The 23,496-nt window shown below is 42.9% G+C and overlaps 1 protein-coding gene across 1 annotated transcript; it reads left to right on the forward strand.

The window, feature by feature from the left end:
• Positions 1–436: 436 nt before the first annotated feature.
• On the forward strand, positions 437–23,158 carry apln (apelin). The gene is made up of 3 exons (XM_056287348.1): positions 437–922; positions 14,635–14,807; positions 18,676–23,158. Exons 1-2 carry the CDS (start codon positions 856–858, stop codon positions 14,799–14,801), a joined length of 234 nt encoding a protein of 77 aa, XP_056143323.1. The 5' UTR covers positions 437–855; the 3' UTR covers positions 14,802–14,807; positions 18,676–23,158.
• Positions 23,159–23,496: the final 338 nt, after the last annotated feature.

Here is a 23,496-nt window from a genome sequence, read left to right on the forward strand (position 1 = left end):
ACTTTTCAACAAGAGCATCTGTTTGGGTATTATCATAAACCTGGACACCCACAACCCTCCTCCTCCTCCTCCACCCTCTTCCTCCCTCCCTCGGTCCAACCCACCTAGAACCCCCCCTCTTTCCTCAACTAGTGTGTGTGTGTGTGCGTGTGTGTGTGTGTGTGTGTGTGTGTGTCTTTGCCTGTGTTTCAGTGTGAGTGCATAGTAGAGGGGGGGGAGGCTTTTCCGTGACCCACAGAGTCAATGATACATAAGCCACATGACCAACTGGACTCCTTATCCAAGGCAAACAGGACTCGTACACAGACAGACAGACAGACAGACAGACAGACAGACCTGCAAGTGGACTCCCGACACATTCACAGCTCAGCTGAACTTGGCTCAGGCTGCCGTTTCTCTGACAGAGAAGGGGGGGGGAGAAAAAACCTGCACACCTCCGTGGGAGAGCTCAGATAGAGACGTGCCTTCAGTCTTGGAGTGGCGCTGTCACACGCTGATATACAAATACGCGTTTTAGACTCAAACGCACTAAAAAAAAAAAGAAAAAAAGGACAAACACACACAGCAAGGCTGCTGCGTATACACATTGTATTTTAGTGGGACACGCATAGACACACAAACGCACTTCTCCCGCACTCACACAGACACGCGCGCACACAAACACGCGCACACACACACACAGGGGGACTAAACAGTTTCTCTCTCTATCTCTTTCTATTGCTTGCTCGCTCAGCTGCTCTCTCGCGCTCCCTCTCTCTCTCTCTCTCTCCCCCTCTCCCTCCCATCTACACACACACACACACCACTACAGTATATCAGCGAGTGACTCGCGGAGAGCCAGAGGGGAGTGCAGAAATGAATGTGAAGATCCTGACGCTGGTGATTGTGCTCTTGGTTTCTCTGCTGTGTTCTGCCAGTGCTGGTGAGTACAGGAGCAGCCAGCCTTGTAGCTGGTAGCCTCCCTATGCTTTCTATCGCTCTGCTGTTAGCCTCGGGTTCGTGCAGGCAGATGTAGTTGATCAGTTACCCAGCATGGTTAGCCTTGTGCAGGCTCTAAAAGGCAGGAATATCAGCACCTGGCTGTGTACAGTACTGCACTGCAGTGGTTATATACTGTCTGCTATTGTATTGCTAAGGGTTTTGTATTAAACTTGAAAGGAGCGTACTGCTTATGTCTTTTCTTGCTCCCAGTTTTAGCTAGATGCAAGCGGAGGCTTTGACTTTGAGATAAAATATTTAGAGGCTTTTTTATTGATGGACATTTTGATGTGTGTGGAGTGGAGTACTATTCCTGAGTGATATTGAAGCTGGATCTATGGGTGACTCTTGTGGCTGTTACAAAATGTATATATGCATGGCACATGTTCTGTAAGGTGGAGTGGCAAATGGAATGATACTGATTGATTCATGGTTCGACGCATACCATCTGGATGAATTGATATATCATCATTACATCAATCTGAATATACAGAGGGGCTATACAGCATATATGATTGCTATGGCGGCAGTAATGAGGATTCTGTGCCGTGTACATCAGTCAGGGGAGCAGAGATCCCAGTTGTATGCATGGTCTCTTGAGGGTCTCAATCTTGATGCCTTGTCACAGTAAATTTCCATAAAGTGCTATTGCATCTCTGGAGCCATTGTGCTGTACTAGCTATCAATTCCGGTGTGGATCTAATGTCTCAGTTTGAGAAGAAATAAGAAATAATAGCTGGGAATTATTACACAGGATGTAAGGCACATGCTTGTTGATGGCTCATAAGAGTAAATCGGTCTTTGAAATGTGGCTGTGGGGGTCAGTTTGAAGACCAGTGGTCAGTCTGCAGATGTGATGCAGGTAGCATTGTGGTGCGAAAAAACAACAGTCAGGCCTGTGTAAATGTATAGACCGCTCATGGGAACATCACCTACCTATGAACTACAGTTGCTTGGCAGACACACACAAAAACTGTGTTTATGTTTGGCCATATGTACGTACATATGACATGTGTCTGCTATATGACTGTAAGGTACTGTGAAGACTATCAGATCGTACAGTGTGTTGCTGTGTAGACTATTGTAAGGGAATATAATAGACTATATGGCTGAGAGGCTATGTAGAGTAGGCTATATAGCCATGAGATGCTGCTGTCCACTCAACATATCGATCAATGGGCACAGCACTCACAGTTCCCTAGCTTCCCAGCACATTCGTTACAGTGACATGCTATTTTTGTCTCAGGCTCTGGGCACATGAGTAAATGGGAAGCAATTATCTTGCATTATGGCCGGTGTCGGTTTTCACACCCTGCGGTTGGCAAAGCGTGTTCCACGCCTGAGAGTCCACTGTGCTTCACCAGTGACGGTGAAAACAAGGCTGCCATGCCTCTGGCTCATGACAGCTTATCCTTCTCAACATTGTTTGAGTCATGCTGCTTATGTGGTCCTCTGCTCCCTAGCTGCTACTGTAGTATCTGAGGTCCACTGACAAGGAGACAAAGAGAGAAAGCGAGAGAGCGACAGGGGTGGATAGAAGGAATAAAAGAAAGGAAGAGATGCAAGTGTGTTGCGGCGTTGATGGGTGTGGGGTTGGATGCTACGGTTCTTGCTGGAGTGTGTCTGTGCAGCACAAGCCTCTGCTACAGTATGCGCTGTCGCGGTAAGGTGTCGGGAGAGGCTCTGCATGTAGGCAGTGGGTGTGAAGCCTTTTATCTTGAGACAAACGCTTTTCCTAGTTCAGTGGGCTTTCTCCCAAGTGTGTGTGTGTGTATTTGTGTGTGTGTGAGAGTGTGTGTGTATATATGTATATACATATCTGTCTATCTATCTCACTCACACACTCATATACAAATAAAATTGACTTGACTCATATAGATAGAGAGAGAGAGAGAGAGAGAGAGAGAGAGAGAGAGAGATAGATAGATAGATAGATAGATAGATAGATAGATAGATAGATAGATAGATAGATAGATAGATAGATAGATAGATAGATAGATAGATAGATAGATAGATAGATAGATAGATAGATAGATAGATAGATAGATAGATAGATAGGTATAGTATGAGTGTGTGAGTGAGATAGATAGCTAGAGAGAGAGCGAGTGAGTGAGAGAGAGAGAGAGAGAGAGAGAGAGAGAGAGAGAGAGAGAGAGAGAGAGAGAGAGAGAGAGAGAGAGAGAGAGAGAGAGAGAGAGAGAGAGAGAATGTATATATGTGCTTTGCTGATGGAAGCTGTTCTGAAGTGATGAATATAGACTGAATTATTTGGACTACTATGGGGTGGGGATGTGAGTATGTGTGCATCATCATTAAAACTCGGTGCAACAGGCAACAAGACAAACATATATTGCTTCCAACATTCATTCAATGTCAGCAACCTGAAAAAATAATGGTCTTGTCTGTGAAATATTCAAATCCTAGAACCACATATAACCGCATTACCCATCCCAAGATAAGGCTCTGCTTTAAAATCAGATTACAGCTTTAGACATGTGGCATTTATAATTCATTCTGAGACCAATCACTCTCCCATGTACTATAACTTGTGTGGCTGGTATGTAAACAATCCTTTGGCTGGAAAAGTGAAGACGTCTCATGTCTGTCACTGCCTCAGAAATATCAAAGCTCCATTTTTCACAGCCATAAAAACATCCTGCCAATCCCCACCTAGAGACGTGCAGGACAAAAACAACTGAGGATAGCTCAGATAATTACACATGCACAAGTTAACACACATACACACACACGCACACACACACGCACACGTGCACACGTGCCTGCATTACTGCTACCTAGTTGGCTGCTTGGTTAAGCAGGTGAGGTGAGTGTGTGAGGAGGCAGGAGGCCCAGACCACAGCCTTTATCTGCGAGAGGAATCGCTGCCTTAAAAGGGGCATAATCTTATGAGAGCTGTCAGCAATGCTATTATTCCATATTAATCTTTGATGTATTGTTGGGGCTGTTGAGACCAATGCACCAGCATACATGTCCAACCTCATGCAGATGCTCTGTTAAGTGTTATGGTGCCTGAGAGAAAGGCAGGCTTTAATGTGCCGACAGAGTAAGGCACGTTCAGGTACACAATACTGCCTTAAAAAACAGTCCCGAGAAAAGTCTGCATATCTCATTGGACAACATCAGTAGACCTTAACTACATGATCAGGAAGCTTTAAATCCCGACCCTTGTTTCTCCGTCCTACTGCTCCCAATATAAAGAGAGGATTTGTATCCATGGATGTGATTGTAGCAGCCCCAAAAAGAACAAAAGCAGCCAGACTTTTCCAGATGTCAAGGAATAACAAAATGGCTGTAGGCAAACAGTGGTGTCAAAGAGGGTGCAATGGAAAGGTTATAACAGGATTATTGAGAATCATCAAGCCCTGTTTTTCTAAGGCACAGGGGCATGAGAGTGCCAGCTTGGCATTGGTCATTGTCATTCTCTGAGACTCAAACACCCTCACACACACACACACACACAAACACACACACAAACACACACACACACACACACACACACAAACACACACACACAAATAATGGTTCACATTCTGCAGGAAATATTGAGGCTAGATGGCCTTTTAAGAGGGCATAAAGGGTGATTTCTTAGCTACTTGTTGCTTCGACTCACGTTTACCATTTGTATGTTTGGCACTCGAATCATGTTTCATGGTCCACAGAATGCATCCACGGTAGTTAAAATTTACAATGAGAGACACATTGTTGCTGGAGGCTAACCGGGATTTTTTTGGGATAAGCCACTTCACATCTGTACTGTATAACATCCCCCAACAGCAGGCTTCAGAAACGCGGTGGACAATTCCTTTGGAGAGGATGGAAGTTGGGAAAGAGATTTAGAGAAAATCATAACTCATTGGGTAGGGCTATAAGGCTAACCTTTAGGCTTATGCTCCCTGGGGAGTTCAGCTGTTGAATACTTTGGCATATGTGACTGCTGGGCTGGTGTAATGTAATTCAGAACCCTTTGAATGGATAAATCTACTCACTTAGACCATCTCCTGAGAGTGTAAATAGTGAAGAGAAAGAAAAGAAAAGAGCAGTGGGAGTAAAAGACAGGCCAAAGGACAGTGCGAAGAGAGTGAGAGGACAGGAAGTGAGGCCATCTGAGAGCTTAGCGGCTGTGTAAGCTTTCTATGGTGAAGGAGCATCAAGACATCTCTAAATCTCCCAGCTGGTGGCCAAGTCCATCTTGCAGGATTTTACGTATGGAGAAATGGAGCGAGTAACAGTTGTTGGGGAAGTGTGTGTGTGTGTGTGTGTGTGTGTGTGTGTGTGTGTGTGTGTGTGTGTGTGTGTGTGTGTGTGTGTGTGTGTGTGTGTGTGTGTGTGTGTGTGTGTGGTGGGTTAATTCAGTTAACTTTGATTTTTCTCCCATTCTGGGTGACCTTGCATGTTAGTCTGGATCTGTTCAGGTCCCGCACAGAGATGTCAGGGCACAATCTGGAGTCAGGGCACAAGGAGATGAGATAGCCAGGGCACTTGTTAGACCCAGGCCCTGTGCTTAGGCCCAGGGGTAGTCCAGTCAAACTCCTGACAAGTTAATTAGAGTCAGATATTTTCTAAAGCTTTGCTATTATCCAGCCGGGTCCAATATTACAATGATTTATGACTCTCTATTTGAACATTAAGCATTACATTTACGGTGCAGGCCAGACAGATGAGATGCCTGATCAAGATCTGAGAAGACATTTTTATTAACAACACACCAAGCCTCTGAATAAATATCTTACTTTTGGAGTGAAAGTGTTTTGATTTCTTTCATGCTGAATTTGCGGAAACTTGAAATGGCAAATTATTACTTTTGAGAAATCATTTGAACCCCTGCTTTTTGGAGAAAGTATATTTCTGACTTGCTGTAATATTCCTTCATAGAAGAGCCGAACTCAGCATCTTTAAATATATCCTCAGAAGCAGCACACCACTTTTAGGAATTGAATAAATATGAACGAATGGCTTTGCCATACCTCTACAGGCACCATCGTAGATTGGTGAGATTTCATATCTGGTCGGAAATGCTTCACAGCTGGCCCTTGTTAGACTTTTTCAGGTAGGAGTAGGGATTTCATTGTGGGTAGTGAAGATGGGATCATAGATTGGGGTTATGGTTCATGCAGAGGGACTTAGTAGAGTTTGGGAATGCTTACTGACACCCCCACTGGGATCTGCCTAAACGCCAAGCCCGAGGCCACAGGATATCCATGTCTCTCCTGTGCCTTTTATTCTTTAAGACTTCTAAGCCAGGGTGCACCTTATGTTCTTTCAAGCCGGTCCGCACCTTATGTTCCTGCCCTAAATGAAGTTAAACAAACGAAAATGAAAATTGCTACGTCTCTTTCATCTCGTGTCCCTTTTTTTAACGACACAGAAATCACTCATTTGTAAAATCAGGCATCACTCACGACACGAGAAATGTGCAGTCTTTTTCTCTTTGATCCCCAATGACATATTCCCCAGCAGACAATTTCATGTATGCAAGTAAGTGTATGGTCAGGGATTGACCAATCAAGTTTTATGCCACTAACTGATAGGGGAGATTTAGACAAAGCCTATTTCCTGCTGCTTATATTGGGATCAGGAACAGGACCTCTTGCTGTGTCCCTCCAGTTCATTTACTGTTGAGGACAAAGCCCCCTTCAAGAGTCCCTGACCATAAACAGATCTTTATGAGCGGAAGCGAAAAACAGAATATGGAATTCATAAATATGTATCCGCATCAGGCAAACAGCTTATTCAAGCAGCTGATGCAAACCTTATAGAGCCCAGAGGATTAACAAACTCCGAGATTTCGCTTACCTGCTAGACTGTGCAGCTGAGCCTGTCAATAAAAAGCTACATGAATTTTATAGCTTCACTTTATACAAGTGAGCAGGTTGCCTTTGAGATTCATGGTATTATGACTATTTACCCAAAGGCGATTCTATTTTTGCACTACATATGCAGACATATCAAATCCCTGCATGCAAGATGATAATTTACCATTATGTAGTTTGGTAATAAAGACAGCTGTACATCAAATGTTCTTATGTACTGAATATACGTCGTGACTGATGTTACCTTGCTGACCTTATCTAGCTAGTTGTTCTTGCAGTGGAGCAAAATTATTGTTTGCATCCTCTAGTTTGGTCTCAGAAGTAATCTCATCCTGATGCAATGTTGATGCTATTTTCCTCCAAGCTTATAAGCTTTGGGGAGAGGCAATGGTCCCCTCAGGCATAGAAAACTGCAGTGAACCCTGCGCGGTGACGTCTCTGTCTCTCTTTCTCTCTCTTTCTCCGTTTTTTTTTCTCTCTCACACATTTCATATGGGAGAAGGCCTGCAGGTTCACAGCATGGGGGGAGTGATGAAACAAGTGAGGGAGGGGCTGTGTTTCCCATCTGATTAGCGTGCCCATGGAAACGAAGGTTGGAGGATCCCTTTGCCCTTGACATGCTATCTCTAGAGATTAGGGCAATGGCTGGTCGCCTCACCTTCATACCTCCCACACGCATGGTTTTAGCCCACTGTTGTGATAGCCAGGTGTCCATAGCCAGAACTTACCCAGGTACTTCCATCAATAATCTGTGACACAGCGTGATGGAAGCAAATTGAGAAAGAAATCTCCCCTAACACTCTTTTCATGGTTGGTTCTCTAATTTGCCTGTGTGTAATAGGCTCCAACCTATAATAACCTCCTTGCCACAGATTCACCCCTTCCATCAGAGTTGGTTTGTGAATAAACCAAGAGGCAGTCAAGTGGTAAGGCGAGTCAATGTGTTTCATTAGCTTGCTCAATGCTGCTGCTGGCCCTTTGAACTAACAGCGCTCTGATCATAGCAGAGCAGGTCGCCTCACACTTCATCATTACACACACTTACTAATTCAGGAGCATGTATAGTTCAGCACTTCACAGTCTTCACCGACCGCCAAGCAACTCATGGGGACATCTGCAGGAACCTAGAAAAGTGGGCTGCACAGTTTGCCTTTAATTTTTTTATCTGCAAGGTTGAGGTGTGGTTTCTGGGCAAGGTTGCAAAGGGGTTGCGTTTAAAAGCTGGCGCAGCAAGGGCAACTTTTCATGCACTTTGGTTTCCTCTGTGGAGTTGTCACAAACAAAGCCTGCCTTCAGTTCCGGCACAAGCCTTGCATTATCAGTTGTGCAACAATGCTGCATATCAAATAGGGCCCAAAAGCAATGACACAAAGTACTCACAACCAAAACAAACCCCTTGAGTAGAACACACAGCCAACGCGTAATTGCCCAAGGAAGGGGTTAAAAAAGATAAAAGAAAAAGAAAAACAGCCAGCAGGCTAATCCTGAATTCAGAGCTTGTGTGTTGATATATTTAAACTGGGAACTTGATTTGTTCCTCCTGACAATGTCATTCTTTTTGTTCCCAAATGAGCTCTTTTCATGGTGGCTGCCATGGTAACGTGGTCTGAAAGTCGACAAGCAATCGGTACCAGTTTCTGCCAAGGCCTGGAGTTACTGGTAGGCATGTAATAAGCATCTCTTTGGACTCAAGAATCAAAAAGAAGTTGGGTCCTGAATGCTGAATTTTGAGTGCTGAACAGAGACAGGGTGCCTCATCACATATGCGAAGTAGGCTAGCAGCGTGGCATAAACGACCGCTAGCAGACAGCTAGCAAATCCCAAGTACTATGCTGCAAGGCTGCAGAGGCTTATTCAAGGCAAAGAAAATGTGTTGGCTTGTACTGACATGATTAACACATCTCATTTATGCCTAAATGATCCTGATCCCCTTATGTGTTTATGTAGTAGGAAGCATCTCTAGCTGTGACATGCGTTTTGTCTGGCTGTGTGGGTTAGTGTGTCTGTGGTAATAGCATGCTATACAGGGATTTACTGACTAAAGCTACTCCTTTCCTTTTAGTGAATGAAGGAGAAAGGCACATGATAGCTGGACGACTGGCTGCTCCAGCGTCACAGTAATATCCATGGCTACTCACTCCAGGGTATTTAGTCTCCCTCTCTCCCACACAGATGTTGTTGTGTCACCCATGAGAACTGCAGAGGCACATGATGTACTTAACCCCAGAGAAACTGTATACATATTGTATATGCATGAGTAGAATGGACTGTGCTGTTATATTGCTGTTGCATATCATGGTGGTAATAGGAGTTGATAAGACATTCAATTGTGAAAGGAGGGCACATTGTACTGTTAGCAGTAATTAGGTCTCTGGCTCAGTTCGAGTTTAACAGGTAACAAATCTCAACGTGACTAGATGGTGTGCATCCCCATCACCTGTGGCAAGAGGTATTTAGCCATCACCAGAATCACTTCGGAGTGTTGTGATGCCTCTGAAAGAGGTGGCGTCACATTGGGCACACAGAAACCAACTCTCCTCATCTCATCATCCTGTCCTATCCTATCCTATCATCTCTAGTCCCCTCCCATCATCTCCTCTCCTCTCCTCTCCTGTCCTCTCTTCTCCTCTCCTCCCCTCTCCTCTCCTCTCCGCACTAAGCTGTCCTCTTGTTCCAGGCCAGTGCTCCCATCTCCATTCTGTGACAGCAGCTTGTTTACACCTCTGTATAAACTATGGAGAGTTGGACTTTGGAAGTGGAGGAGCCACAGGAGGCAGAACATAATGACAGAGAAGACAAAAAAAAGGATATGGATATCAGATGTCTTGCAAATCTTCAGCTAGTCACGAAAGTGAATCAATGAGATAGAGCGGAATTAATATATAATCAGTGCAGCTGAAAGTGATGAGAAAGACCCATAAACAAACAGAAAGGACTCAACAGGATGTCAAATCAATTCGATATGACACAATGCAAATTGAACACAGCAAGAATTCAATTCTGGCAGACATGCTTGGCTGTACGTATTCATATCGTATTACTTCTTAAACCACACACACACCCATGCACACACACACACACACACACACACACACACACACACACACACACACACACACACACACACACACACACACACACACACACACACAACACCTCTTACACATTGCTATTGTTGGACTTGGTATAGTTTATTTTATAATTTCTCTGTAATGGGAAAATTTACATTTAAGCGTACAGACACCAGGTGAATAAACCTCCATAAACAACTCTATGCCATTTACTATGCTCCCGGTGTTTCTGTATTGACACACCACAACTCCGCCGGCGTGCTGATATATCGTTTGTTCATGCCAGCCATGAGAGTAGTGTTGATGAAGTTGGCGGCTGACCAGAGGACATCCATTTCTCTTCTTTGACTTGACAGACAAGTGGCTGGGAGATGTATAACTCTCCAGGCCTGGGCGTTAGGCTGCCGGAGAACAGACAGCGATAAGCTGTCAGTAGTACTTTTCTGGCTGGGCTAGGATAAGATAGACAGCCGGGCCAATGAAAAAGGAAACATTATGGATAGCACCTTTGGAGAGTGATGAAGCCAGAGAAGGGGAATTAGACAGCAGCCTACCAGCTATTCATCAATAGCCTGGAGACTGGTCAGTTTCTGACACAGTCAACTAGACACTCCCCCACAACACCATCACTCTCCTTCCACCCTCACCCAACTCCATTCTGAGCAGGCGGTAGGCAGGCAGGAAGCTGTAGAAGCAATGACCAGGCATTCCTGAAATTCCCCCTTTATTAAAGTTTAATTAAGGAATTACAGGCCAGGAGATGAAACGCTGTGATTCGTTAGAATGGGGGTAAAGTCAGGGCTCTAAGGTCATCGAGAAAATAGATAAGATGGCCGATATGCTGGGATACATCTCATCCGAACATTTCACTAGCTGAACATAAACATGGGAATCCCACAAGGGAAAAGGTCTAATGGGATGTTACAGTGAATGGATCCAATTTCATAGCAATAAGATCACAGAGATATCTTTGTTTATGGAGATGAAATGCATGTTAGCCAATGTTAACCCAGCCAAGGTACCAATCACAAGGTCTTACCCAACTTTAATGGCTGTGACAGCATATCTCTATAGACACAATCACAGATGGCTATAGAAGCAAAACGATGTATTGTTGAAGCATATTTTGTCTGTCACATTGTGATGCAGTCCCCACTGCTGTTAAGCGTTAACCTATAACAGCAGGATTGGGGCCAAGCTTGTTTTTGTTACACCTTTCTATCCTGTAGCCAAACACATGGGTTGAGATTTGTCAGGAGAATCTGAAGATGTTCTCCCTCCAACCCCTGGGCTCAGAGGTGTTTCTAAGCATAGGCAGCCTGGGTGATTGCCTAGGGCGCCATCTGTAGGGAAGGTGCTGGTTGGGCACCCCCCACCCACCCCTTAAAAATATATATATAATTTGGGGGCAATTCAATCTATGTGTATTTTTAATGATTATAAAACGAAAACGAATTACACATGCAGTAAGACTTATTTATGCGTTATGAGTAAGATGATGGCCCTGTGATGGCCTGGCGGCCTGTCCATGTTGTTTCCCCGCCTGCTGCCCAATGACTGCTGGGATAGGCTCCAGCATCCCTGTGACCCTGAGAGCAGGATAAGCAGTTAGGATTATGGATGGATGGAGTAAGATGATGAGAGAGATGCACGTGTTGTTAAAGATTTGATTGCACATTTTTATTTATTTTATATTTTTCATATATTATATATATATTATTTGTACATTTTTAATTATTTATTTTATAACTGCACACAATTTGTTGAGTGTCCTTTTTTGTTTACCTTTTTTGCACACCTGCTGTTGCACTTTTATGTTTTCATGTTTATAAGAGTTAAGATAGAACAAAAGACTCCTACACACTGTCCTCTGTACTTGCAGTCAGTGATAGTTAATAACTAATAAAAATGTATCGATACACAGACCTTCATCAAGTTATTTATTTTCGTATTTCAGTGTGTATAATAGTAAAATAAAAAAGTGTTATTTCCCCTGAAGATGGTGCTTTTTGGGGGATGGGGTGGGGGGTGGGGTGTTTGAGATCTTGCCTAGGGCACCAGAACAGCCAGAAATGCCCCTGCCTGGGCTGAGCAGCAGCTTTCCATGGCAGGGGATATCTAAATTGTCTCATTACAGACCTGAGTTATGACAGCCTGAGCCAACAAGAGAGAGGAAGAGAAGACGAGTTTTGTTCAGCACAGTCTGTTCAGATGCAATTATGGTATTTTCTAGGCTTGCTGTGTGTGTGTGTGTGTGTGTGTGTGTGTGTGTGTGTGTGTGTGTGTGTGTGTGTGTGTGTGTGTGTGTGTGTGTGTGTGTGTGTGTGTGTGTGTGTGTGTGTGTGTGTGTGACCTGTAAAAATAGTATGTCACTCAAATGTTAACTATGGTGGTGATAAAGACTGAGACACACTTACAGGTAATGACCCTATAGTTTGACTTGAAAGGACAAATGTCTTGTGCCCTTTGTCTACTTGCACAGCTTTTCAGGGCCCAAACTGGTGGGGCCCTGGTGAAATAGAGCTTCTTTCAGGCCTCGAAAGTTTCATACACCAATTATTTTTTAGTAAAGAAAAGAAGTGAATGCTTTTAGAACGCGTAAACTTCCTTCATTCATTCTACAATATATCTAGTACTACAACAAAGCAATAATGTGCAGATTTGTACACCCAGAGGCAAAGATGGGCTTTAGATGCCGAAATATGCAACAGAGACCTGCCTGCTGCAAATGAATAAGCCCACTGTTCTCTGGTAAATTTGGCATGTAATGTGCTTGTGCAAAAAGATTAGTGTGGAAGTGGAACATGAGATGTCTGGCATTTTAGGGATATACACTAAAAACATCCAATATGTCTAGCTTAGGCGTGCAATTCACTATTGTTTCAATCCTAGTACTAGAAATTCAATGGTCATCCCAAAATTTCAGTTTTTTAATTTGCCAATATTTGCACCAAAAATATTCTGAAGTGTTGTTAATTGTATTGGGCATGTCTGTAGAGAAGTTGGATCTCAGCTCAGGAGGAATGATAGGCTTTATTCAAATTAACTGATATTCCCTGTCACTGGTGGCAAAGTCTTTGAAACAAAATGTGTGACAGATGATAGATTCTATTTTGAAGGTTTCTGTCAGGTGAGATTTTACTGAAATTCATTGTCTTTCTTTGTTCATGGAAAAAAAACATGTAAATATCCCCACTCTAGTGGGTTTTCATATAAACTGGGAATAGTCTTAAGTGGCTAACAAGGCTGGATGTCTCCAGACATCTTCCATAAAGATGGTCAATTAAACGAACCACTCTGGAGCCTAGCATCATCATGGCCTTGACAAATATTCAGTTGCTGTCCAGAGTTTCCTTGCTCCTTTTTGCCACCTTTTTGGTAGTCTGGGCGAGTTATCTTTACAAAGGTTCTTGCCTGGGAGCTCATAAACGTGAAGGTCATTCTCCAGACAACTTTAAAAATGGTGCCGGTGTCCCTCAGGGGACGAGCCTGGGATGTCATGACCTTGTGTGCGTGATGCCATTCAGCAGTTTGACAGGAAATGTCAACAGGGAATTGTTATTTACTTTTGTGAAATTGTGTTCATTTGGTTTTGAGGTGCTCCCATTTTCTCAGGAAAGCAAAGGGGATCTTTGGCATAGAACAGTGTTAATTCAGAAATGGGAGGAAGATAACCAGTCAGTAATCGCATAATCAGTTAAACTTGGCCAGCTGAAAATAACCCCTTGGTGGACACTTGGAATGATTGCTGGCCAAAAAAGTTTGATAAAATCTGTATTCTGATTTAGCTTAATTGTGTTAGAACACTGAAAATGAATTGCAGGTCACAGCTAAAACTACTTTTTGAGCTAAACTGATTTAGCTATTGGTTTCTAGAATTTTACACAATAAAATGAAATCAGTCTCTGTCATGGCCATATGAAGCCTTCTAACTTCTACTAAATATTTAATGGGACCAAAGAAATGGACATTGTGTGAACAATCACTCACAATAAATATCCAGTTACATGTAAAGATATACTAAAAACCCTCCAAAAAAATGTTTGATCTCCCAGAGGAGTTCTTTTCAGTTTGCACGAGGTTGAAAGGTTACCAAGACACTGAAGTGGATCAAACCATTTTAGAGAGGGGGGCTTTAACGGATCAGGCCACACTTATTGAGAGATGACTTGGAACATCTGGGATCAGTCTTTAACACATGCACACATGTGTGCACGCATATCCCCCCCCCCACACACACACACAAACACACAAGAATCTAACACATTGGCAGCGCCTCACATGAGATGAGATATGAGAGGTACATTGTTAAGCTCATTTCCAATTTTGGGTCAAATATAGAGTCCCTTAAAATACACCTACATGGCTCCTGACAGAGTGTGCAACCTCTAATCTTGAGGGAGCGAGTGATCGAGACATGAGACACAAGGGAAGGGCGTTTCTTGCTTGGCTATGACTGAGCTGTAACTTTGCTCCCACATCCCTAACTTGATGAACTATGATGCTGGGTGGGCTAAAAGAGCCCCCCCCCGACACACACACACACACACACATACTTATCTATACATGTCTCTTATTTCCTCATTCATTACCCCTGTGATCCCTCTTGCTACACATTTTCCTCTGGATGATGATGGAGTTGGCTCACAACCAAAACACGATTCTCTGAGTGAGATTAGCCTGTGAAATGCTATTTACTGGAGAGGTCAGCCCGGGGTTCTAAACACACTGTCCTCTGTGTGTGTGTCGTTCAGGTCCCATGGCCTCCACGGAGCATGGTAGGGAGCTGGAAGAGGTGGCTATGGTGAGAAAGCCGGTCCAGCAGAACCCGGGCAGGGGTGGTCAGACCCATAGACCAGCTGGCTGGAAGAGGAGACGCCCACGGCCCCGTCTTTCCCACAAGGGGCCCATGCCTTTCTAGAACAAGGTGAGTTTCACACAATAGTTTGAAAACAAGCTTGCAAGGAGTTGCCGGGTTTTACTTCCAAAACAATTCAGGTTGGTAAATGGAGCAGCTCCCAACATCACATAGTAACTTACTTTAAGTAAGAACACAACGGGAGCATCTGGGTAGTGTAGCGGTCTATTCCGTTGCCTACCAGCACGGGGATCACCAGTTCGAATCCTCGTGTTACCTCCGGCTCGGTTAGGCGTACCTACAGACACAATTGGCTGTGTCTACGGTTGGGAAGCCAGATGTGGGTATGTGTCCTGGTCACTGGACTAGCGCCTCCTCCTCTGGGCGCCTGTTCGGTTGGGAAGGGGAACTAGGGGGGAATAGCGTGATCCTCCCATGCACTACATCCCCCTGGCGAAACTCCTCACTGTCAGATGAAAAGAAGCGCCTGGCGACTCCACATGTATGGGAGGAGGCATGTGGTAGTCTGCAGCCCTGTCTGTACCAACAGAGGGGGTGGAGCAGTGACCGGGATGGCTCAGAAGAGTGGGGTAACTGGACAGGTACAATTGGGGAGAAAAAGAGGGGAAAAGCCAAAAAAAAAAAGAAAGTAGAAACACAACATAAACATGACATTGATTTTAATGACCTGTAATTTGCAATATTCATCATTCGTGATGGTACTGCTGTAATGGAGCTGACAGAGTAATTATAGAAAAGATGTCAATGTCCAAGCAACAGGATATTGTATTCAAAGTGTCTATCTAAGAGGGTTGATTTTGAATTCAGCAATCCTCCATGCTACACCCTGTGGAATCTCTTAGGTGGTTTAGACAGCAAGTAAAAAGATTAAACTACTAAACGAACAACAGAAAATCTGGTAGTGATCATCATAGCCACTATTTCAACATAACCCTAACATTGGGATTTTATTATAGGTACAGAAATAACAGCATGACTTAACAGATTATTGGACTTTATCCTACTGGGCCACACGCATCAGTAGTAATCCAGCAGCTTTTTTAATGCCTATGAAATTTAATTTATTACATTTTACAGGAGGATGTTTATACTTAGAAGCTTTACCTTTGAGTCAACCCCTCTGAAATAAACCTTTTCTTTCAATCTCAAGAAGTCAATTAAAGTCCTTCACCAAAGATAATACTTAGAAGGGTTAAATTTCTCAGCTGTATTACTGAAGTATATCTTTCCAGTGAAAAATATTTAACTTGCCGTCAAGAAAAACATGGCTTTGTATAAAAATTATTTCATCCCTTAATCATGCGAAAATATTTTTCCTAGCACCTTTCCCTGTCTACTATCAGCTAAAAACCTTTTGAGTGTAAAGAAAATTTGGAAAAGTTTTCTTGAAAACATACATTATTCATTCGATGTAATAACTGCTGGGAAAGGGAAAGCATTGGCTTAGATAAACTCCTGGCACATCACTGCTTTTCTCAATGCATTAGTTCGGCTAGCTTATCTTAGCATGTTAAGTCTAATGCCTTTTTGAATGGCCTGCAGTTTAGTCCATGAACCACGAAGTGCAGGATCCATTCAAATGTCTCTCCCAGACACAGTATGAGATAGGAGAACTTGACAGGGCACAAAAACCCTACAGGAGGTGCCAACCATACAACAACCATACAAAGCAACGCAATAAATTAACCCCATAGTGAGAAGTGACTGTGCAGAGACAGATGTGTCATTCCTTTAAGGCATGGTTAATCAGTTTTTAAGGGAAAGGGGATGAAAGCCGTACAAGTTCAGAAGCCCTATTCACTAAAGGTAAAGTCGGATAGGTTTTACAATCTATGGCAAATTATGGATCATTATCATTGCTTTTTATATTTTTTGAAAGGGGGGAGACTACTTTTGAACTCACTCCCACATCCCATAACTTAATAGGCAGGGGCACAAAGGTGAAAATAAAGAACAAAGCTTAAGCAGGGGGTAATCTTCACTTGAAGGGCAACATGGGACATGCAACCTTCCACAGTCTGCCGGTAAAATGTGAGCATTCCCTCTGCATGTTGAGTGGTCAGTGCTTGATTTCAGTGCCAGAACGTTAGCCGCACAATGAGGGGACCCTTCAGGAAGTTGTCGAGCTCTGTTAAAGAGAATGGCTCTTCGACCAACAATGGCATCTCTGCAAACACCTCTTCAAACACTACAGGGAGATTTCCCTTTCTTTTTTCGTCCCCCCTTCAGCCCCTCTCATGCCTTGCTCAGTTCATAGTTCACTTCATTAAAAGGCTTTGCTCCATCTGACTATCATGCCAATTAAAGCATCCATTTGCACTGGTTAAGAACGTATGGTACAGTTCTTAACTGAGATAATGAGACAAAATATTACATTTTTTTAAATCTTAAAATTGAGACATTTTATGCAAAATGCTCAAAGATATTTTCTTGAAAATTACATGAGGTCTTGCTTGTAGCCATCTTATTTGTACACTGTGAGAACCATCCTCTTCTAGTTTGTCTTGCCCCAGCAGAATGCAATCTGACTGGAAGTATTAACTCTTCACAAGACCCAACGGCAACCCAACTGACAAGCCACTCTGAGAACAGACTATTGACTTGAAAGGCTCTATCCTTTGTCATTTCTCCTGATTTCTTCCTTAGTTTCCTCCAATGATGAGAAAAATGCCTTTGGAAACAACAGGAGTAGCACGCTCAAAAGCAAAGACCTGAGATCAAAGCTAGAGCTCAATAAGAGCTGATAACTGGTGAGATTTCTAAGAGACCGACTGTATATGGATAGGCCATCAGTGGCTTTGAGTTAGTTGCTGTTTTGTATAAATAGAGATTAGGAACACTGATAGACTTGACAGTGTCCACCCCCTCTCTATCCTTTCCCTTGTATCCGGCACCATCACCCCATTTCAGTGTCCGGGGCAGCTCATCTATTATTTCCTGTCACCTAAGGCAAATGGGAGAATGAGTTTGACATTTCGTTGTTACACAATCCAGATGTGAGGGGAATCCTAAAAGAAAGATGGTAACCCAGGTCGCCTTCTTCAAAATCTTAGTTGACTCTTGAGTTGAACGTGCCATTGCAACCTATTGATCTAAACCATGCCATAAGACAGCAGGATATTACAGACTTCAAACCACAGGCAATTTTTGAAAAAAAAAAGAAAAAAAAACCTTTTGACCCCCAGTGTGAGAAAGCTTGGTATACGAGTCTTCAAAACAACTTTCCATCAGCACAAGCTCTGCATTTTCTCCCATATACTCATTCTGTGATGTAGGTACAAGCCTTTCATGAGATAGGAGATAAGTCTTTTGTGAGATCAAATTGTGGAGATAAACACCTAACAGATGAACAACAATAACAAACTCACTGGAGGTCAGATTTACGTCACTTCTTGGGGATTACATGGCCACAGAAATATGCCGCCTTGAAACAAGAGCAGTCTCATTGCAATGAATGAACCTTCTTGTGCCAAAAAAGCTTGCTGAGTGCACTACCCACCTGAAATCTCTGTAAATTATCACAAGACAGGAAAAGATAAAATGGCGGGGAAGATAAAAGATTGTCCCATAGATGAGAACTGATTCAGTGCCCCGGGGGAAGTATAATGTTGGACCTCTGTTCTAGAGCAAGATATGGGGTTGTTTTTCTTACTCCCTGCAGCGTAAAACTATCAAAGACCATACAATCTGCTGGTTATATGACTGAGATTACTGTTACTTCATTGTTTTTCAGTCTTATATTGCATTTCTCAATTGAAGGATAACAGAACACTCTGAAAGCACCAGCTGAAGCTTCCTTAGGCCACCTTATTGGAATGGGAAACTGAAATGTCTGCATGACTCGTAACATTGTTGTGGCGGGTTAAAAAAATAAAGGCCTCATTGCAATTTATTGTGTTTTTGTTCTGTTTTGCAGGCATTGCTTTGAGCCTCCTCCCCTAGGTTCTGATTTCTATGCTCTTCCTTTGCCTTGGGGGGTCTTGCAATGAAGGGCCTACGCTTGCCCAGCCTGAAGAGTGATGTCCATAGCACCTGCTGGTTCTTCAAGCAACTCTGTCCACAAAAAAAATCAGGACAAGCCGCTCACCCTCAGCTCTAAGATGAATTGGGGACAGGGCAGGGGGGTGGGGGGTATTGAGCCCGTATTGAGCCCGAGCTACAAGATTCTATTTCTCTGTCTCTCTCTCGTTCTCTCATTCCCTCACTTCTCTATTTATCTGTCCTTTCCCAAGTGTTTTTTCCCGCAATCATTTGCTTTCTAGAGCCCTGTCATAGCCAACTCCCTGAGTGTGTCTCACACTTTGCATGACATCTGGTGGAGAGGGAGCCCGGTCCAAGCAGTCTTTGTCTGAAAAAGCATCTGTCCATGGTGTGCTATTCCCATCTCTCAGATCCAAGGTGATCACAGCTACTAGTTCCATTGCTGTGTAGCTATTTCTGGCTTTTACTATTAGAAGAGGGTGCTGATCGTGTGGAGGGGCAGTGGCAGTTTCAAAAGTTGACCACATCAACTAAAATTCAGTTCACTCATGATATTCTGATACTCCTGTCTGCTGCAAAAAAAACAAAAAAAAAAGAATCCAAGAGTTTCCTTTCCAAATGAAGTTGTGAAAAAGCATTAACTTTTTGACATGATCACCATTGCTAAATTACCATTGTTATTGGTGCTTTCTACTTCCTGTCTACAGTGCATTCTCATATGAAGTAAAGTGATATTGGACTTGAGGGAGGATTCCGTTTAGCCAACAACGGACCATTTGGTCAAAATAATCGGCTTTAAAGCAACCGAATATGTTACTTCATTTAGCAGAATCTTTAATCCAAAGCTATTTGGTGTTACTGAACTTGTTAACACCTTGGGGTTTAACAATGTGCTCAAAGTTACAGCCACAGTGTCCCACCTGGGACGACTCCTTTGACCCTAAATCCCAGTCCCAATCCTGTCCCCAATCCCTGGCCTCCTCACCACACTGCTGCTCCATGCAGCTGCTCTACACGACTGTTAACTGGCAGGAGGGAGGGTTCTGCTCCACCAACAGATCACCTTGCCTTTTAATGAAGTGCCAAATAATAACCTACTCCACAATGCTGCCAGGAATGAAGGATCAAAAGGATGGGAGACGTGAGAAACACATTACCTCTTGTTTGAAGTCTTGATACACTGACACATTATGCATTTTAAACTTCTGCAAAGAGAAACAAATCCCATTTAAGACCGTGGTAGCAAGGAGGACAGTTGAATTAGACCAAAAACAGTTTTAAAGCAGACATCTGTCAGCTCAGTAAATAGACCACCATGTTCAGCCTACCACTAGTGCTCTGATTGTCTTGCCATTCAGCATAAGGCTGGTTTGACCCTTTGACTGAGATCTTAGATGGAATGCTATGCCTTTCCATCATACTGGAATATATTACTGTTTATGTTTTGTTTTTTGTTATATTTCGTTCTCTAGTTTTTCTAGTTTTATTTCTTTTTTTCTCAGGGTGCTGTGATAGAAGCTTGTACCAGAGCAGTCTATTTTGTGCATTTATTTAACGATAAACACAAACATACAGTACATTTATAGCTTATATGAACATATTTTCGTATACTGTATCTTAACTCTCCGTCTATGTATACACCAGTATAGCTATGTATCCAGATTCAGTCCTTGCTAGTCATGATTCTATCCCCACGTAGGGTAAAGTTGCCTTGCTAGCTTGCCCTTCCACGGCACAGGTGGTCGTGGCTCTTATCATTACGCTCATTAAATCCCATGGTTAAGCTTTCTCAGATGGATCTCCCAAAGGCTGGCTGGGGCCACTTACAGTCTGAGCTCATTGTCAGATTGTCTTAGATCGAAACTTCCCCCTTCCCCCTTTCCAATCCCCAAACCCCTGCTGATTTCTCTACAGTGCATAACTATGTGACAATGCAGCCACCACCCATCCTCTGGTGTCCCATCAGGTATGTGGGGAAATCTCCAAAATTTGATTCCAGTTGACCCTTTAATCCAAAAGCTATTTCTAACTTTTAGCAGGATTTACATCTAACCAATAGGCAAACACCCTTACTAAAAACGGTTCTGACCGGAGAATAAAACTGGCAAGTTAACCTAGATTTCCAATATCTTTTCCCTCTGTTGCCAGTCTCATGCAAATATTATAATAAAATACAGTCTTCTCATTCCCAGCATGAGAGGCTTTTATTAAGAGAGCATCTAAAATCACAGTGGTAATCCACCCATCCAAGCTCACCTTGATTAAAAATGTATTAAATCCTAGGGCACTGTGAAGAGCAATAATTTCAGTTCCACCATTATTATTTCATACCCTCTCAGACAGAGATGTAGATTTCATTAATGCTCCTTGGGAATGAGACAGCGTTGATCAGGGTGTCTCATGTATAATTGGAGAAGGTAGTAGGAGGATATGAGCTAGGGCTGGAAGTTCCAAGCCGCAGGAGTTGGGATGCTGGAGTACACTGGGTTCGCGACAGGGGGTTCAAATCAATATTTCCCCATCTCAGAAGTTATTGTTAGGGAGCCGAGCAACGTCTGTATCCGCACTGTTCTCCATGAATGTATCCTCACCATCTGCACCAGCCATGCTTCCCTCTCAGAGACCAGAGCAAACCATTGTTGAGACAGAGCACCATTTAAATCTTGGTCTGGTTATCAGTTATATCCACACACAAAAAACAAAAAAAAAAACAAAGCCAAATATCCCTTGATCCAAAGCCTACTATATCAATTAGTCTCATGATCAATAGACATGGCTTTGCTCCAAGACTTCTCTGTATGGGTTTGCAAGGCTGCACTTTTGCAATTCCATTATGCTGCTGGAAAAATAAACCCTGAAAACAAGAGTCTCTTGGTATGGAATAGTTTTCCAGTGTTTTGTGACAATTTTTTATGTCTGATTCTTGTCTAGCTGGTTGTCCAAAGCTTACTTTCTGAATACAGTGTGAAAAACCTGTATCTTTTGTGGATGTAACAAAATAGAAAAGTAGTCTGCAGCACAATATGTCGTGGACACGTGAAAGCTTTCAGGCATTCTTTTCTTGTAGATGCTAGCCCACAGCCCTCCCTTGCGCATCAGGTTAATGGGCCTTGTGGTGTGGAAGGACAAGCACATCCAGGCTCAAACTGAAATGGTAAACCAATACATTATGCTCAGAGAGCAGAACCATTTTCCTTAATGGTCTTTTCCAGCAAGGCTTACACAAGAGAAACGATTCCTATCCTCTCAGTGTTTCCTCTTCAATTCCTCTTGTCTGACTGTCAAAAGGCCTGAGTAATGTTCCTATGCACTTGTTAGCATGTACCCCTGGTAAGCTATGTTTGTTTGAGAAGTTACCTCTTTTTCTTTAGCTCTTTTTATCCATGACGCATTTGGCTGGGAGTGTGAAAGGAGTAGGGGTGAACAGAGAGACAGATTTGTGTTACAGATTCAGACAAGAATAAACTAGCAGTTGTAAACTTGCAGCTAGCAGGTTATGAAACATTAGCTTTAGCTGTTGGTTGCTGTTTTCAGCTAGTTGTAGAGAGAGCCCCCACAGAGAATCATTCAAACCCACAAGGTTATTCATTTTTGATATTGCTGTCACACAAATTTGCTCAGTTCTCTACCAGACAAAATCCATGTCTACATAATCACAAACCGCATATTTGTACTCATTGAGGAAAAGGAAAATGCAACCGTTAGTAACACATTCCACAATTTATCTTGTGCATCTCTAAGCTCATCACAAGTGTAACATGTTGGCCTCTCAGAGTGGGTGTTTGCAGGATCAAGTGGCTGATATTCAATCCAATGTATTCACACATTTCCACTGGCCGGGCAATCCAAAGGATAACCAGATTTTATCTCCCATGGGAAATGAGTAGGATCTGTCATCATCTTGAATCCTCAAAAATGAGACTTCCCATACCCAGAATAGAACAGGCCCTTCCTCCCTCGATTGTGACACGTTCTTTATCTATATAACCGCTGTGTCCAATGTTGATTCCGCTCACCAACAGTTTGAGGGGAACTGCAGGGTCTGTAGGCTTACATGCCATTGCAACAGTGTTACTAGGTTTAAAGCAGATACCGTTTTTAAGACAATGTATTACTCCTGAACCTCATTAATTCTGTTTATGGTGTGTGCTCATATTACTCACCAGGCCAAATGTACAGTCCCTGTCTCTGTTTTGATGTTGAACTGGGCAAAAATAAAACGAAATAAATGAATAAATAAATAAATAAAACAAGTGTATCAGAAATGGTTGAAATACTGTGTACATATTTGAACTTTTGGTTTCTAATTTATAAAAGATAAGCTTTAGCTCTTGGAGTACTTATTTTATTTTATTTTTTCCTTTCATGCGTAGCTTTGTGTTTTTATTTTCTATTTCTGTAAAGTGTGTAAATATATCTTTATGATAATAAGTAATATTAAAAATCTTATTTTAAGAAAAATTACGTGTTGTGTCTTGTTCTTTGCGAAATATCAGTGATTGATCAACACAATGAATCTACTCCCCCCCCCCCTTTTTTTCTCCCTAATTGTATCCGGTGAATTACCCCACTCTTCCGAGCCGTCCTGCTCACTGCTCCACCCCTTCTGCCGAGCTGGCAGGGCTGCAGACTACCACATGTATCCTCCGATATATGTGGAGTCGTGGAGTCGCCAGCCGCTTCTTTTCACCTGACAGTGAGGAGTTTCGCCTGGGGGACGTAGCACGTGGGCGGATCACGCTATTCTCCCCAGTTC

Source organism: Lampris incognitus, chromosome 1 (genome assembly GCF_029633865.1).
Source record: "Lampris incognitus isolate fLamInc1 chromosome 1, fLamInc1.hap2, whole genome shotgun sequence".
Lineage (NCBI taxonomy): Eukaryota > Metazoa > Chordata > Actinopteri > Lampriformes > Lampridae > Lampris > Lampris incognitus.

Bases quoted from the DNA above. Each gene is read 5' to 3' on its own strand.
- apln (XM_056287348.1), top strand. From the start codon at position 856: ATGAATGTGAAGATCCTGACGCTGGTGATTGTGCTCTTGGTTTCTCTG. The intron at 923-14,634 runs GTGAGTACAGGA...TGTGTCGTTCAG, and splicing joins GCTGTGTTCTGCCAGTGCTG to GTCCCATGGCCTCCACGGAG.